Raw genomic sequence first — 18,812 nt, 5'->3', positions numbered from 1 at the left:
CCAATGCATGATCCCACGATGCCACGAGACTTTTGCGCCCGACCCGACTGCGATTACGTTTCTGTAGATAATCCATCGACACTATGTTTAAGATCCGAAATCTTCCTGGACCATAATCTGTTCCAGGGTTGTTAATCGATAAATGATCGTCGTTAATTTAACGCCAACTTCGATAACGATAACGGTTGTACGATGATGTTTCATTGATGATAAAGTGAGCGTTGATTTAATTTAATCGTTATCGAGTACTCGTTGATTTATCGATAATTATGGAGTTAACTGTAACGTATACTGCCGCTAACCGCAAGTCGAGCACATATGTATATGGAGGCCCATGTACAAATGTGGTCGACTTGCGGTTAGCGGCAGTATACTACAGTTAAAAGTACAAATATTCTCAGATTGGTTTTACAAAACCTTATTCCAGCATTGCATCACCTTCAAATATTCAGAATCGCATTTAAATCGTGGATTTAACCGTTGTGTGGCCGGCAAAAAAAACACCCTTAACAGGCCGGCAGGGTACCCGGGTACCCACGAAACTAAAATGCTTATATCTCTGGAAATTTTCAACCGATTTCAACAATTTTGGGCTTATTCGATTCAGAATTTTCTCTTCTATAAAGATGTTATCAGGATGAACCGATCCGGTCAATTCGATTCCTGGAAAATCCGGATTTCCAGGAACATGTCCTGCATAAATGATACTGATCGTAGATTTCGGTAGCTAATCATCTATATGGGTATCAAACTTCTTGAAATTTCATCATTAGATTGATTTTTATCGATTTGGGTCCATCAGAAGTGCAGACTTTCGATTGGCCATTCCAGAACAGGTTCCTCGAGGGGTCATAGGTGGCCATGAACATTGTTCAAGGGAACATCAACTATATGGGTATCAAACTTCATGAAATTAACTCTTGCGTATGTCCTTCATGATCCTAGGCTCACCAGACAAGTTGACTCCGGAGTGGCCAGTCTGGAACAGGTTCCCCAGGAGCCGGGGTTGACCAAAAACATTTCTCATTGGAGCCCCAACAATATGGGTGTCAAACTTCTTGAAATTGTCTCAAGCGTTTATGTCTGATCTATTTGAGTACATCAAACAAGTTCACCCCGGATTGCCAATTCCGGAATAGGTTCCCTGAGGAATCAGGAATGTTCATAAGCATTTTCAGAGCCGCATTTTGTTTTAAATCAATTTATCTAGCAATGTGAGTGCAAAATCAATGCAAGGACCACTCATTGACGCCGGGTGACCAGCAGGAGACCCACCATAAGATTCCGGACGCTCGGAGATATGATCGATTCCAGAAATTCTTCTAGATAGATGTGACTTTTCATAAACCGTTTGTTTTAACATTGTCACATCAAAACCAATACATGCACTACTCTTCGATTCTAGGTTGCCTCTATCTGATACTACGAAAGTTTGTTCTAGAAATTTGCGCGTTTTTTATAAACAATCCGTTGTGAAGTAATGTCCAGGGCCATCAACTAATTCCAGGTGGACACTAAGTTATCCTTGGGAAGCTCCGAATCATCCGGAGCAGTGGTTAATTCTTGAAATTCGTCATTTGTTTTGAGAGCAAAATTAATGCAAGGGCTACCTGGTGGTCCCCAAATGGTGCTCCAGAATTGCAGGGACATCTAGAGCAGTGGTCAATTATTGCAGTTCGTTCTAGAAACTTACGAATATTGTTTGTAATAGCAGTATAGAAGCAGAGTCATTGCTTGCGCTTAGAATCATAAGGGCGTAACTGTATTGATCGATTTCTCTTCATCGATTTTATATTTACTTTTGGTAGGAGATGCAATCATCCTTCATTACAACCATGAACTCGTCGAAGATAAATCCATCAAAACAGTTTCGCCCATATGATTCTAAGCGCGAGATTGCGAATATCATTCATTGATCCCGAGTGGCCACCAAGAAGTCCTCCTGAAATACCTGAAATACCGCAGCAATCGTCATTTCTTACATTTTGTTTTCAACAGTTGCGTAATCGTGAACATTTTGTTGTAACAAAGTAAAAAAAGAGAGAGAATAGACCGGGTTGGTAGTCATAAGGCTACTGCTTCTGCCTCATACGCTGGAGGTCGTGGGTTCAATCCAAGGTCCGTTCCATTCTCCTACTTTGTATATTTATCTCTAGCAATCGCTAGAACTGGAAATGGACTTGGCATGTGCAGAGGTATATTCGGCTTGCAGTGGGCGAGTGATTGTATCATCATTTCATCCCCCTTCTCTACATTGACTTGCATTCTGAATCCACTGATAATCTGTGTGAAAAAAAAATCTGTAACTAGATGCGCTCCCTCAGTAGATGAAGAAACTGGCTAGTCTTATCATAAGAAAATTATTTTGAGCTTTTTAGTGGAATGTCTTCACTTGTCATAAGACGAGTTTATACAATCCCATTGAATTCCACCACTTAATTGTATCTTGACAGATACGTATTTCGACCTCAACAGTAAGGCCGTCTTCAGTGTCTTGTACTTGACTCGACTTAGTGTCTTGTACTTGACTCGACGTAGTCTTATCAGTTTCTTCGTTCTAGTTTCAAAATCTACCTGTCTGGCCGTGAAGGCCGATCAACGACTGATGAGATGTTTAGCCTGAAGATGATCCTTTATGAATTTCGGGATGCAACTTGCAGACTCACCATCTGTCTATTGATTTCAAAGCGGCGTACGATTCAATGAAACAAATTAGCTGTGGCAGATAATGTCTGAACATGGTTCTTCCCCGAGCAGGAGAAATTGGCTCAATAATACCTAATTCTGTTATTGATACCATACTCTGTTATGAACTAGCCCTGCATGAGAGGTAAAATACCAAAGGAATAATACCAAAAACTAATATGCACAATACTTGAGCCATAACATACTCAGTTATTAAATTGAATTTCAATATCAAATGCATAACCAATTATTATTCGTTTGGTATTGAAATAACTAAGCATGTTATGCCTCCAGTATTCTTCATATAAGTTTTTGGTATTATTTTTTGGTATTTTACCTCTTATGCAAGGCTAGTTCATACCAATTTCTGTTATCGAGGTCGTCGCTCCTGCTCGGGTCGGCGAAGCTGATTACGATGATACGTGCAATGCTTGATGACTCGAAATAAAGTATTCGGGTGGAGAGATTGAAGCATAGTGATGCGCTTTCAAATTTATTGTAAACTAGCAGACCCGACGAACTTAGTTTTGCCTAAAATTAATTTATTCTCTGCTTAGATCTCGAGTTATGCAGAAATTTCTGTTTCATTTGTATGGGAGCCCCCTTTCCAAAGAAGGGAGAGGTCTCGAACCATCTTAAGAACCTTCCCCGGCCCCAAAAACCTCTGCATACATATTTTCACGCCGATCGGTTTAGTAGTTTCGGAGTCTATAAGGCTTAGACAGACAGGAATCTGATGGAATACAAACAATAGCATAATCATGATCAAATCGTTTATCAGATATGACCAGTGCTATCGGCAGGTGCCTTGCTACAATAGATGGTAGTATCATCATCATCTGAGACGAGACCTGCAAAGAGGAAAAAATGTAACTTCAGCTGCTGCCAGTCAACTGCTGTCACGAACTGTCAGGTGCAACCAGCAGCTTTTTGAGTGAAAGTATTGGTATCCCAAATAAAATATTCCACATCATTTTTGTTTTACCAAGACTTTTTTACTTTAACGAGTATTCCAAACCTTCCGTTTAGCTTGTTAATAATCAGTAATAAACCTCTGTTTTGTTCCCGGTATAAAAATCCTTATGAAAATGAATTAACTAATTCGTGAATTGGATACACTTTTATTGTGCTCAGAAGGGTCCACCTGGGGCTTAGGTGAAACAGTCAAGTAAACAGTTGAAACTCGATGGTCAACTGTGATGAAAAGAAGAACAAGTGTCAAAACAAGAAAAAAGAAGCAGCGTCTTTGCAGGTCTCGTCTCAGATCATCATCATCATCATCTATAAGGCTTAGACAGACAGAAATTCATTTTTATGTATATATATATATATATATATTGCACTCGAGGGGGTGATTAGGAGATCTGGTGTGCAGAAGAATGACACTATCATCACATGGTCGCATGGACATTGACTACATTCGATCGCAGAGCAATAGTGGAGGCTTTTGCCATAATCAAAAGGAAGCCGGTGAAGATAGGCTAAATCATCGACTCTACTAATACGGAGTAGATGGTTGCGGGTAGACCTATAGATATAGACCTATAGATAAAGGTAGACCTATTGGTGTTAGTGCTGAGATAGTGCTTGATGGGGAAGTCCTGTGAAGTGAAAAGACGTATTCCTGCTGCGAATAGGGGCTTCCTCGAATATTGGAAACGAAATTTGCTCTGATTCGTAAGGATGTAAAAAAAAAGCGGACAGGAAAGCTTTTGACGATTTCGAGCGAAAAGTGCTACTTACAGTTCTTGATGGGAAACTAGAAAAAGATGTGTGGCGCAGACGCATGAATCACGAGCTGTATCAAGTGTATAAAGAAGAAAATATTGTGAATCGTATAAAATACGGCAAACTCCAGTGAGCCGGTCACTTAGTGGGAATGTCGGAAGAAAGAATAGCAAAAACAATATTCACCAGAGATCCGGATAGAGGCCAGTGACTTCGCTGAATGCCACGAACACGCTAGCTGCTGCACGCGGTGGAATCGGACCTGGGAACCCTAAACGTTTATGAAAACTGGAGGAACATCACCCAAGATTGACAATTGTGGAGCTCTACAATACGTCAGTCAAAGGTTGTTTAGAGCTTCTAGTGAAGTGTCTTCACTTCCCGAGCAGCACAAGTCAGGCAAATCTGGTTGTAGCAACTTGATTGCGACTGAATCTGGTCACATATGAGTTGCAGTAACCTATATGGAATATGTGTGCTGCTAGGGTTGTCATAAGACGATTTCGTACTATCCCATTTTATTCCATCACTTGAAGTGAACGAACGATTTATTGAAAGTCGCAGCATTATTGGATGTATTGTGGCTATCCGTTTAGATTGCATCAATTATGCTCTCACATTTCTAAAAACTCACAACTTTCTCGGACGACTTAAAAATTGGCACATCTTCGAAAGTTTCGAAGCTCCCAGATGCTCACCTAACGGCCACACGGTGTCAATGAATGATCCTCGAATTGATTTTGATCGCAAACAGCTACTAGGGCGAGTTTCTAGAAATGATTACCTTTTCGGCTATTCCGGAGCTTCTGGAACACCACTTAGTGGCCTCCCGAGGCCAACGTTCGGTTCTTGAAATGATATTGGTCTCATTTTGATGCATAAATCGTTTTGTGAAACAGTACGGTTTACGAGGATGAATTTAAAAATTGGCCCTTTTCTCAGAATGTTCCGGAGTTCCTTATTTAGCGTAGTTTTGCTCTCACATTCATAACAAACCACTGTATTCTAGGACGATTTTCAAGAATTTGTCTTTACTATGGGTGTTTCGGACCTTCAGTGCCAGATGACCAATGGTGGTCAATGCGTTGTTCATGCAATGATTTTACTCTCACAATGCTACAACAAGTAATAGTTTCTAGGACGGATTTCCAGAATTGGCATTACGCCAACAATAGATTTATAAAAAAAAATTATACAAAATTATTATAAAAATTTATTATAAAAATTTATTTATAAAAAAACTTCAAAATATAATCTTCTACAAATGGTCATTTCTCCTGATGTTCCAGCACTTTCTAAAAACCACTTAGTGGCCATCCGGAATGAATGAGTAGTCCTTGTAATGATTTTGCTCGCTCATTGCTACAACACTAAATTTCTAAAAAGTCTCAGTTTTCTAGGATAAACTTTCAGAATCGGCAACTTCTCCGGATGTTTTGGAGCTTTCGGTGATCCACTTAGTTGCCTTCTGGTGGCAAAGGGTGGTCCTTGCAATAATTTTGCTCTCAACACACGGATTACAAAAAACTGCAGCTTTCTATTTTTTTATTTATATTTATTTATATTGACAAGTATTTATGGCCATTTAAGACCCTACGGGGAACCTGCCCTGGAATAAAAACTATAAAGTCAGCACGTCTGGTGGCTCTAAAACAATCAGAAACAAACTGCTGAGGCCATTTCAAGAAGTTTGATGCCCATATTGTTTAGGTTCCATTGAAAAATGTTTATGACCATTCTTGGCCCCACTGGGAACCTGTTCCGAAATGGACACTCAAATTTTCACACATCTGTTGGATTGGAACCAAGATAATAAACAACAGTTTATGTGGAGGTTTCAAGAATTTTGACATCCATATTGTTGGGGATCCAATGAGAAATGTTTTTGTCCAACCTTGAGCAAACAAACCCCCCGCTCCCCAACTTCCCCACACGGGAGACTTGTTCCAAAATGGCCACTCCGGTGTCAACTTGTCAAGAACACACGCTGGAAATAATTTCAAGATGTTTGATACCCATATTGTTGATGTTCCCTTGAAAATTGTTCATGGCCACCTATGACCCCTCGAGGAACCTGTTCTGGAATGGCCAATTGAAGATCTGCACGTCTGATGGACCCAAATTAATAAAAATCGGCCTGCTGATGAAATATCAAGAAGTTTGATACCCATTTTGCTGATTAGCTACCGATATCCACGATCAGTATAATCTTTGCAAGATATGTCCGTAGAAATTCGGATTGCCTGGTGATCTGAGGGACCGGACCGGTCCAATACTAAATCAGCATGATAAAGGACAAAATTCTGAATCGAATGAGCCCAAATCGATTAAAAACGGTTGAAAATTGCCGAAGATATAAGCATTTTAGTTTCGTGGGTACCCGGGTACCCTGCCGGCCATTTAAAGGGTAAAAAAATGTCGGAACCCCGCCCTCCACCCCTCCTTGATCAAAATTTCAGTTAACCCGTACAATCGATTTTGGCCGTCATTATTGAGGATATGACAGAGTTTCAACCTCCTACTATGAAAATTCATTTAGATATCGCGAATTGAATTCCAAAAAGGTACCCGGGTACCCAGCCGGCCACACAAGGGTTAATTGGAATTCGAGAAGGTCACCGAATTTACCAATCATTAAATTTCTTACAGAGTCTTAGTTTTCCATAGTAAATAATCTGACCAACAGTGAGGTGAGGACAAAATTCCTCGGCCTAACCAAATTATACTGAATAGGGGACGATGTTAGTTCACCAATTCATTGAGAGTATTTTTACTCGGCGCTAGAATGCAGTAATGCAGGTCGCTGCATTAAATATTGTTTTAGAGCTTTCTAAAATATGAACTTTACCCCTGAACATTGAATAAAATCGTTTTTAAATAAAAAATAAGTTTTCTAAGGAAACATCGAAAAATCCTGATCCTGGATTTCCAGGATATACGAACAAGTTCATCCCGAATCCCGGGACAACGAAAATGGTCGGGAAATGGAAACTCTAATTTTTATTTTTGAAAAAGTCCAAGGTGTTTTTGCTTGAGCCCTTGCCAACAGTTAGGCTATAGTTAAAATGGCAAACTAATGATTCAAATTATGTTTTATGCTCATAAAGAATTTATATGCAAAATTTCAGGAAAATCATAAAGAACAAAAATAAATTGACCTACGATTTCACAGAGAATTGCTCAAGAGTTAGGGGATAAAATTACACCATTCAGTTTCTGTAGCGTCCTGGAACTTAAGGAAGAGATTCTTGAAGTATTTTTGGTTGTTTTCCTCGCCAAATCACGGGACTTATAGCTTCGCACGGTATACCAAGAATTGATCCAGTGATCCGTCTGGCGCAAGTTTTGCAGCTACAGGGTGTGGCAGAAAATAATACGTAAATTGGTTCTATTTCTTTCAAATCCCATTTGAACTGCTCCAAGCAATAATAGCAATAATATGACGCCGGAGTAAAACACCTCTTTCGAACTTAGTCCTCCGACATCGACTGCCATGTGCATGTTAGGGCTGACATTAGGGTCTTCATACAAGGGTGCGATGATTTGCATGCTCGTGCTTCAACATATGCCCCAATCGTATAACCCAACGGATTAAGATCCGGACTGCCACAAATCTCTCAATTAAAATTTCATTTTATTCTTTTGCCATTGTTGGGTCGATTGGACGTGTGACATGGCGCTCCATCATGCCGTAGGACAACACCCAACATAACGACAGTTTCAAACCATTGCGACTATCAAGAGAAACATCATGACTTCAGCCGAATAGGTTTGGAATTTAAACTTCATTTTCTCCAAAACATCCACAACTTTTATCGAGGAAATGAACTGGTCCGTGCGGCCGTTGGCACCTAGAGATGTCGCAAATTAATCGATTACTTCGATTAATCGATTCATCGTTGTGATAATCGATTAATTTTGAATCGATTATTACCCAACGATTAATCGATTCAATAATCGAGATGAATCGTGAGTAATCGATTAGTTACTAATCGATTAATCAGAATTTTACGACATCATAAGGATGTCGAAAATTAATTGATTATTTCGATTAATCGATTCATCGTTGTGATAATCGATTAATTTTGAATCGATTACTATACAATGATTAATCGATTCAATAATCGACAAGAATCAAGAGTAATCGATTAGTAACTAATCGATTAATCGGGATTTTACGACATCTCTATTGGCACCAGCATCGATGCTGTAAAGTTTTCCGCGTCGGAGAACAGGATTATGTTTTTTTCCTTCTTCAACAAAGAAATCAATCTTTTTGTACGAGTCACTCGTAGTTCCTATACCCGGTCAGTAATCAAGTGGCACTTCACTCAAGATCTGTAAGGTACATACAAGTCTTCTTTAATGGATCTCGCATAGATTTCTCAGAAATGGTGCCTTCTTTGGCAATCTTTTTGATGGAACGCACCAGGTTGTGAGTAATCTTTCCACAAGCCGATTTGATCACGTTTGGCATACGTGCAAAGCATAGACGTCCACTTCCCGGCTTCCGCTGCTTAGACCCATCCTGCAGAGACTTTTTAAGGCGATAAACTGTGGCTAGAAGACATCCTACCACCATAGTAATCTCATTCGGCGTCTTCTGGGCATGCAACAAACTAGTAACCAATTGTTTTGCGTACATTTTTAGAAATTTGCAATAAAACAATCACAATATCTCGGTGCAGCATTTGAAAGTACACATAAACAAATATGCTTCCAACAGAAATTAGTCACTAGCTGCTCAAATTAAAAAATACTCAAATTTAAGCATTTTCGCATTATTTTCTGCCGCACCCTGTACATAGCAGCTATACTATTTAAAGAAATACAGCACCAATCTCGTTTTTTCTTTTTGCTAATATACGTGCTCACTGCTGAAAAAATCACAAAAATTAAAAATCATTTCCATCCCATCAAACACAAATCAAATTCCTTTTCATTGCTTTGTTTTTGATGGGATATAAATGGGAGCTATGAGATGAAGTGCCGAACCGTTCCCCTAAATCAACAAGATGGTTCGTTCTCAAGCGATGAATTTATCTTTATCATGGTTACCGTCCAGCAAACAAGAAGCTTTACCAGAATATTAAACAATTTTTACAAAATAATGCTAAACTCATGGGAAATATATTTGTTGATAGCAAGAATTGATATAGGGTAATTCGCCAAATGTTGAACGGCTAATTTCTTCGCCTATTGTTGAACGCACGTGCATTCCTTATGGGCGTTCAACAATAGACAAGAATTTTAGCCGTTCAACATTTGGCGGTTTCTATCATTTGCATACGCACAACTCCTCACAACACTACAGACGGTGACTGGGTTCTCAATATAGTTTTGTTGCTTACTAGGTATCAAATCCAATCTAAACTTTCTGAAATCTGTATTCAATCTAGTATCATCCTAGTTGATACTTACCGCCATTAGAGGACGATTGTCCCTTCCCTAAATAATGATTTGTCGATTTTATTCCATATTTCATTGTAACGGTCCCAGCGTACCGGATGTAATTCTGTCTTCTCCCTTTTACTAAATAGGAGCCTCTTTGGACGGCGACGTATCACTGCCGTGTCTGAACAAACATTGCATTTTCGCCGCAAGCGAAATACTGCACTCCATTGATTCCACCGTTGATCCTTGCGATGATTTCTACGGGTACTCCTGCAACCAGTGGATCAAGAACAATCCCATCCCGGATGGTAAGTCAATGTGGGGAACGTTCGGCAAGTTGGAGCAGCAAAATCAGTTGGTCGTTAAGAATGTTTTGGAGCGCCCGGAAGCGGAGTTCAAGTCCAAATCGGAGAAGAAGGCCAAACTGTACTACCAATCTTGCTTAGACGAGGATGAAACCATGGAAAAATTGGGGGCTGATCCATTGCTCAAGCTGTTGAAAAATATTGGCGGCTGGAATATTACCGCTAATGCCACTGGGTTCGACGTGAAGAAGTGGTCGCTGCAGAAGTCGTTGCAGATACTGCAGATCAAGTACAACATGGGTGGTCTGTTTGGGTGGGCCGTTGGTGAAGATGACCGTAATTCTAGTAAACATATCATCCAGGTAGGTTTGGTTTGCTAAGGTTTTGTTGATACAGCTTAAGAACTTTACCAATTAATAGATTGATCAAGGTGGATTGACTCTTCCGTCGCGGGACAATTATCTCAATAAAACAGCTAATGCTAAAATTTTAACTGCTTACCTTGACTATATGGTAAAAGTATCAGTGCTGTTGGGGGCAAATGAAGCCGATGCACGTCGACAGATGACAGATGTGATTGACTTTGAAACCCGACTGGCCAATATCACAACACCGCAAGACATGCGTCGTGACGAGGAGGAAATGTATCATCTTATGCCAGTTAAGACATTGCAGTTGAAAGCTCCGTTCATCAATTGGCGTGACCACTTCGATGAAGCATTCCGATTGGTGAAGCGGAAAATTACTGAAAAGGAAAATGTAGTGGTTTACGCTCCGGAATATTTAGAGAAACTTAATGCCCTTGTTAAAGAGTATAATGCTACTGACGACAAGAAAATGTAAGTAGCATACGCAAAAGGTTTTTATTGTTAGTTTGAGTTTCATTTCATTTCACAGAATCTTGAATAACTATTTGGTGTGGCAAACGGTGCGCACTCTGACATCTTGCTTATCGAAAGCTTTTCGAGATGCATACAAAGGACTCCGGAAGGCGCTAATTGGTTCTGATGGAGGCGAAGAACCGTGGAGATACTGCGTGAGTGACACAACAAATGTGCTCGGATTCGCCATAGGAGCTATGTTCGTGCGAGAGGTGTTCCACGGCGAATCGAAAAGCCGAGCGGAAGAAATGATCAATGAAGTACGAACAGCTTTCAAAGATAATCTCGACAGTTTGGCGTGGATGGACAATGAGACAAGGCAGTTAGCTAACGAAAAGGCCGATAAAATTTCCGACATGATAGGGTTTCCTGACTACATCTTAATTCCGGACGAACTAGATAAAAAATATCAAGAGTTAAATATAGATCCAAAGGCTTATTTTGATAACAATATAAATTTCAATATCTATAGCTTAAAGAAAAATTTGGAGAAATTAGATCAACCAGTTGATAAGACTCGATGGGGTATGACCCCTCCCACTGTTAATGCGTACTACACACCGACCAAGAACCAGATTGTGTTTCCAGCGGGTATATTGCAGCTTCCATTCTTCGGGATGCAGAATCCTAAAAGTTTGAACTATGGTGGCATGGGCGTAGTAATGGGACATGAGTTGACTCATGCTTTCGATGATCAGGGTAGGGAGTACGATAAATTTGGGAATTTACATCAATGGTGGAATAACAAAACAATAGACAAATTCAAGAAACAAACTGAATGTTTCAATAAGCAGTATAGTGCGTACAAAGTGAATGGTAAGAATCTGAATGGAAAGCAAACAATGGGAGAAAACATAGCCGATAATGGGGGTCTAAAGGCAGCTTTCCATGCGTATATCAAAAATGAAAAATACAGTACTTCGGACACCGATACATTACCACTTCCTGGCTTGAATCTAACGCATCGGCAGCTATTTTTCGTTTCGTTCGCTCAGGTCTGGTGCTCCACGGTGACTGACGAAACGACTACTTTGCAGATAGAGAAGGATCCTCACTCTCCACCGATGTACCGAGTGATAGGATCACTGTCAAATTTGAGGGAATTCTCGGATACTTTCAAGTGTCAGCAGGGTTCAAGAATGAATCCTATAAACAAGTGCGAAGTATGGTAAAAGACTGTGTAGTATGTTGATCGTGGAGAAGCTCAAAGCTTAATGAAAAGCGGAAAAGGGAGAGCTAGGAACTTCGTACCTTTATTTTTTAATTATGTTCAGATAGTAGCATTATGTCAAACTATCATCATTATATGTTACCTCAATTTACAGTTAGGAAGATAAAAGGAAAATTGCTCTAATTGCTGTATCAAAAGAAAACTAAGTTTATATTCGTGTACAAACATACACTTTAGTTCTACTTCCAGCCATCGGCATTTACCAGTAGTGATTTAATTGATTGAAAGTGAAATCAAACAATTGCGATGCCAAATATTCCTATCACTTGACAAAAATCTCTGTCCTATTGTATTAATGAGCTAGTGATTAGAATCGAAACTGTGCTAATTGAAAATATGTATGAGTGTAAAAAATTGCAAAGTTACTAAATGTGATTTACAGACCAGAACAAAAAATCTGATACGTTCAAAGTAAATGACTGCAGTGCAGGAAATTTATTGTTGTGAAGAAAGTTCTAGGGTATCCATCATAAAAGATTTTTCCAATCTTTATAGTTAACCTTCCAAAATAATTTGAGCGCGTTATGTTGCGTCAATCCATTGATTGTGGGCGAATTTATTTTCGTTCAATCTGTTGAGAAAACGTAATTGATGTTGAATTCTTAAACGAATAAATACTGTACTGTAAAATTTCTCTTTGGCCGCAAAGCGTGAAAAGCTAGAGCGTAAAAATAACGTATGTTGTTTTGAGATTTGAATGTAAAAGAATTAGGGTAAAACGACCTATTATGGAGGGGTTAAGCACCGTTTCAAAATAAAATTGATTACAAAAATTCTTCAAAAATTACCTGTTGGTCGAATTCCACATTGTAGTAGTTGAATAGGATGCTCGTTAACTATAGTTTCGTAAATATTACGTGAATTGTGCTGAACTTATGTTGTTTTGTTTTTATCACAATAAAAACAAACTACCGCAATAACAGGACGCAGTTGCCTATCGTTGCGATATTTTTTGAAGGTCAGTCCTATTGTTGTGGTATTGCATGTAATTCTTATGGAGAGCGATACCGCAACAATAGGACCTTAGCACTACCGCAATAATAGGCTCAAGGGATTCAAATTTTTAACGAAAAATGTTGATTTTTCATCATTTTGAACGGAATTTCGTCAAACAAAAGCTGTTCTAGTCGTTAATCCGAAGAGTTTTAGCGTACCCACAATTGTTTTTAATAGTATTATATCCAGATTGGACTATTTTAACACTACCGCAACATTAGGACATACCACAACGATAGGACGTTTTACCCTAGCATTTCTCACATTTTGTGTGTGAAAATGGAGAACAGCATAAAAAGAAGTTTTACAGTACACAAATTTTACATGTCTAATTTATTTCGGATGATTATGGCAGATCTCGAAGTATTCACAGGAACAGCCTATATGAAGGTATGAAAAATTCTGATATAAATGATTACATAAATGTATATGTGTATAAATTATACGTTATTACAGCATTTAGTTATGTAACGTCCTGTACTTTTTCCGTTTGTATTCCATTTATTTATTGCATTTCAGAAAACGGAAGCACAATTTGAAACAATTTGAGAATAAATAAAAATAAATAAACTGATACATTAAGTTTACTTCTATGTTTTCATGTAGATATATCCGAAAAGTCCCTCATGGCATCCTTTTTGCTGTAATGGAGGTAAGTACAGATTGTTAAGAAAATTATTTTGAGCTTTTTAAGGACTGTATCGAAAATAAGTTATCCACTTTCAAAGTGTTACTACTCAGAAGCTCATGAAGGCATTGGTTTGTTTTACCCTGCAATCGATGTATTCATATGTTTAGTTTCAAAAAAGAAGTTGTGTATTTGTTGAAAATTTGTTATTTTCGATGTATCGCAAATTGAAAGGAATATTGAAATTCGAGTTTTGGACACATGGCTCCGTAAGAAGGGCATCGAGATGTATAATTTGACCAAGCGTTTCGCTATCCACCCCCAAAGGTAAAAAAACATGGTCAACAAGCTTGGGGAATATTGCACGTTCGCTAGCCTCTTGGAAAAGGAAGAAAATCAAAATCAAGTGACCGGAATTTGGACCAGAAAGTAATCATTTTATAAAACGAGGAAATTTTACGCCAATTTATGCCCAGGAAAAAAGCTTGAATAAATGTTGGAATAGTGCAATATTTATTCAGTATTATATTTTTTCATAAAACTTAACAAACAGAATTAACATATATTGCTGGACAAATTTTAATAAATTTTTAAAATTCATCCGATTTTATTCGAATAAAATGATGTGGATAACTTATTTTCGATACAGTCCTTAGTGTAATGTCTTCACTTGTCATAAGACGAGTTTTCACCATCCCATTTAATTCCACCCAGGGGACTGAAGAGAAGGCTAATACGCCTACCCACCATTCATTCAATATGGCGTACAATGTTTTTGTTTTAATTTCGTTTAATGCATGATAACAAAGCTTCGGAAGTATCGACGGGCTATTTTTCGACATAAAAAAAGCCATTCAAACACAAAAGGCTCGAAGTTTTCGCCAGGAAAAGTTAATTGCCGACAATTAGCACTAACTGCGTACGAACCAGTCACCCAAAATGAGCAGCTGAATTCGGGTATACCACCCAGAAACTGGGTACCAAAAACAGAAGTACCAAAAACGATCTTGGCTAGAGTGCCATTGTACCGCGGATGACAGACGTTTCACCCTCCTGATTCCACCACACAGATACGTATTTCGACCTCAACAGTAAGATCGTCTTCAGTGTGTCGTACTTGACTCGACTTCCAAGTCGTTTTTACAGCAGATTAGCAGCGGAAACAAATTTTATTTTACTTAATTTATTGGTCCAACTAATTTGATAAAACGCGTTACAGGACATAAACATTTGATACACAATCGGTATGATGATATGGACAGAGTTGCCCCGTTAGCTTTAGTATGGGCTGGACACTGAATGACAATAGACTTTCGTAGAATTTTCCGAAACCCCTCCCTCACCCCCTTGAAGTCTACGTAGACTTTTTCAAATTTTATAAAATATCATATGTATTGGAAAAATTATGGTAATAAACCACGTTTTCAGCAATTCAGCTGAATTTCCAAATCCCTTGTAAACATTACAGTAATATTAAAATTTCAAACATAACAAAATCCAACACAATATCAATTAAAAATTCAAAACGAAATTCAATTCAATCCTCTGTTCATAGCTCCTGAAACAAAGCCTCGAAGCCAATTAATTTCATTTCTGTTGAATTTGACTCCTCCTAGAGGTGTGCGCCACCGCCATCGCCACTTGCATCTGCGCGCCACTGCTTAAAATTTGTCACGCATCTGAATTATAATTTTTCATGCCGGTTCAAATTTGTAGAAAACCCAGCAATTTTCAAAATTTCGTCGAAATTCCGAGAATGTCAAGTCAATAAGTTTTTCGGGGAAATTCCCGATTGATAACCTTTAAAGTGAATGACAACGGCCAACGATGCATAAACTTCGCAGCCTCCCGAGGAATGGTAATCCGAAGCACCTTCTTTCCCCGTTAAAATATCCACAAGGAGGGTTGGTTTGCTCAGAGGGGTATTCAAGGGAAGGTGTAAAATCTCTTTCTCGACCTGTTATCCGAGTGTATCGTGCAGAAATACACTTTCTCTTTGAATTAAAGAGCGTGCGTCATACACACTCGTCATCACACAAGCTCACAAATGTAAGGAGTACAGGAAAATGCCAATTAGCTGTTTACCAAAATGCATACATTTAGGCTGTGTTCTAAATCTTCCATATAAATAAGTTGTTGTAAACGCCTAAACATAGACCTTTTCTATACACAACAGCAAACCACACACGTTCGAAAATATTCTCACTCTTTATCGATCATGTTTCTCTAGGCTTCAATCACACGCACGTATGAACGCTCTCGAGTGTGATTCAATACACTTCTCTTTACTTGCACAATCTCTGCACATTTCAAGACGAAGTGTGAGAAATGACCAACCCTGTCCACAAGGCCACATGGAGATCACCTAACCAAGAAACGGAACACCAAATCGACCACGTTCTAATCGACGGTAAATTCTTCTCCGACACCTCGAACGTCCGCACTTACCGCAGTGCGAATATTGAATCCGACCACTACCTCGTTGCAGTATGCCTGCGCTCAAAACTCTCGACGGTGTACAACACGCGTAGAAGTCGGGCGTCGCGGCTTAACATTTGAGCGGCTACAAGACGGTAGACTAGCCCAAGAATACGCACAGTGGCACTTCCAACGGAAGAGCAGCTAGGCGCAGCATCTCTTGAAGATGGCTGGAGAGATATTCCATCCGCCATTGGTAGCACCGCAACCGCTGCACTTGGCATGGTGCCCCAGGATCAGAGAAACGACTGGTAGGACGGCGAATGTGAGCAGTTAGTAGAAGAGAAGAATTCAGCATGGGCGAGATTGCAACACCGCACGAGGGCGAACGAGGCACGATATAAACGGGCGCGGAACAGACAAAACTCGATTTTCCGGAGGAAAAGCGCCAGCAGGAAGATCGAGACCGTGAAGAGACGGAGGAACTGTACCGCGCTAATAACACACGAAAGTTCTATGAGAAGTTAAACCGTTCACATTAGGGCCACGTGTCACAGCCTGATATGTGTAAGGACATAACCGGGAGCCTTCTTACGAACGAGCGTGAGGTGATCCAAAGGTGGCGGCAGCACTACGAAGAACACCTGAATGGCGATGTGGCAGACAAAGATGGCGGTAGGGTGATGGACCTGGGAGAACGCGCGCAGGACATAATTTTACCGGCTCCGGATCTCCAGGAAATCCAGGAGGAGGTTGACCGGCTGAAGAACAACAAAGCCCCTGGGGTTGACCAACTACCAGGAGAGCTATTTAAACACGGTGGTGAGGCACTGGCTGGAGCGCTGTACTGGGTCATTACCAAGATTTGGGAGGAGGAAGTTTTGCCGCAGGAGTGGATGGAAGGTGCCGTGTGTCCCATCTACAAAAAGGGCGATAAGCTGGATTGTAGCAACTACCGCGCAATCACATTGCTGAACGCCGCCTACAAGGTACTCTCCCAAATCTTATGCCGTCGACTAGCACCAATTGCAAGGGAGTTCGTGGGGCAGTACCAGGCGGGGTTTATGGGCAAACGCTCCACCACGGACCAGGTGTTCGCCATTCGTCAAGTACTGCAGAAATGCCGCGAATACAACTTGCCCACACATCATTTATTCATCGACTTCAAAGCCGCATATGATACAATCGATCGGGATCATCTATGGCAGCTAATGCACGAACACGGATTTCCGAATAAACTGACACGGTTGATCAAAGCGACGATGGATCGGGTGATGTGCGTAGTTCGAGTTTCAGGGGCATTCTCGAGTCCCTTCGAAACCCACATAGGGTTATGGCAAGGTGATGGTCTTTCGTGTCTGCTATTCAACATCGTTTTGGAAGGGGTAATACGAAGAGCAGGGATTAACACGAGTGCAATTTTCAATAAGTCCGTCCAACTATTTGGATTCGCCGATGACATAGATATTATGGCACGTAACTTTGAGAAGATGGAGGAAGCCTACATCAGACTGAAGAGGGAAGCCAAGCGGATCGGACTAGTCATCAACACGTCGAAGACGAAGTACATGATAGGAAGAGGTTCAAGAGAAGACAATGTGAGCCACCCACCGCGAGTTTGCATCGGTGGTGACGAAAGCGAGGTGGTAGAAGAATTTGTGTTCTTGGGCTCACTGGTGACTGCCGAAAATGATACCAGCAGTGAAATTCGGAGACGTATAGTGGCTGGAAATCGTGCATACTTTGGACTCCGCAAGACGCTCCGATCGAATAAAGTTCGCCGCTGTACCAAACTGACAATCTACAAAACGCTCATTAGACCGGTACTCCCTTACGGACAAGAGACCTGGACGATGCTCGTGGAGGACCAACGTGCACTGGGAGTTTTCGAAAGGAAAGTGCTGCGTACCATCTATGGTGGAGTGCTGATGGCGGACGGTACGTGGAGGAGCCGAATGTTGCATGAGCTGCTGGGAGAACCATCCATCGTTCACACCGCGAAAATCGGACGACTGCGGTGGACCGGGCACGTAGCCAGAATGTCGGACAGTAACCCGGTGAAAATGGTTCTCGACAACGATCCGACGGGCACAAGAAGGCGAGGTGCGCAGCGGGCAAGGTGGATCGATCAGTTGGAAGAGCAGAAGAAGAGAATTGAAGAATTGAAATATTTTTTTTGTGGAAACTCAAAGAGTTTTTGGTGGGAAATTCAAATATTTCTCGTGAAAATATTCAACAATTTCTTTTTCCATCGATAATTCCAAAGAATTTGCCTTATAAATGCCGAAGAAATACAGCAGCTGAATTGCAGGATTGGATAGCGTGTCACAAGGCCCGCCACGGTTTTAGGGTACGGAAGACAGCCTCAATAATTGGCACTCCTTGGGCCCCTGTCAAACGGTCGCTTTGATAGGGTCTGCTTGCGGACACATGCAGCTTTTTGTAGAGGTTTAACAGAGCCCACCGCTAAACCCCACCACGTCCTAGGCAGGCCCCCTAACTCGCAGAGGCTGTGGGGAGAGATCGTTAAGCTCTTGGACATAGTC

The 18,812-nt window shown here is 40.5% G+C and overlaps 1 protein-coding gene across 3 annotated transcripts in view; it reads left to right on the top strand.

Moving 5' to 3' along the window:
• Nucleotides 1-13,807, top strand: part of LOC134212167 (neprilysin-3) — a 51,430-nt gene extending 37,623 nt beyond the window's left edge. For all 3 annotated transcript variants that reach the window (XM_062689785.1, XM_062689786.1, XM_062689787.1), the window contains exons 3-5: nucleotides 9,954-10,474; nucleotides 10,533-10,951; nucleotides 11,010-13,807. In XM_062689785.1, coding sequence (XP_062545769.1) covers nucleotides 9,954-10,474; nucleotides 10,533-10,951; nucleotides 11,010-12,165 — 2,096 coding nt within the window. In that variant the 3' untranslated portion in view covers nucleotides 12,166-13,807. The remainder of the gene's footprint in view (nucleotides 1-9,953; nucleotides 10,475-10,532; nucleotides 10,952-11,009) is intronic.
• Nucleotides 13,808-18,812: the final 5,005 nt, after the last annotated feature.

This window comes from Armigeres subalbatus, chromosome 2, assembly GCF_024139115.2.
Source record: "Armigeres subalbatus isolate Guangzhou_Male chromosome 2, GZ_Asu_2, whole genome shotgun sequence".
Classification (NCBI taxonomy): domain Eukaryota; kingdom Metazoa; phylum Arthropoda; class Insecta; order Diptera; family Culicidae; genus Armigeres; species Armigeres subalbatus.
This window is presented reverse-complemented; position numbering and strand designations above follow the sequence as displayed.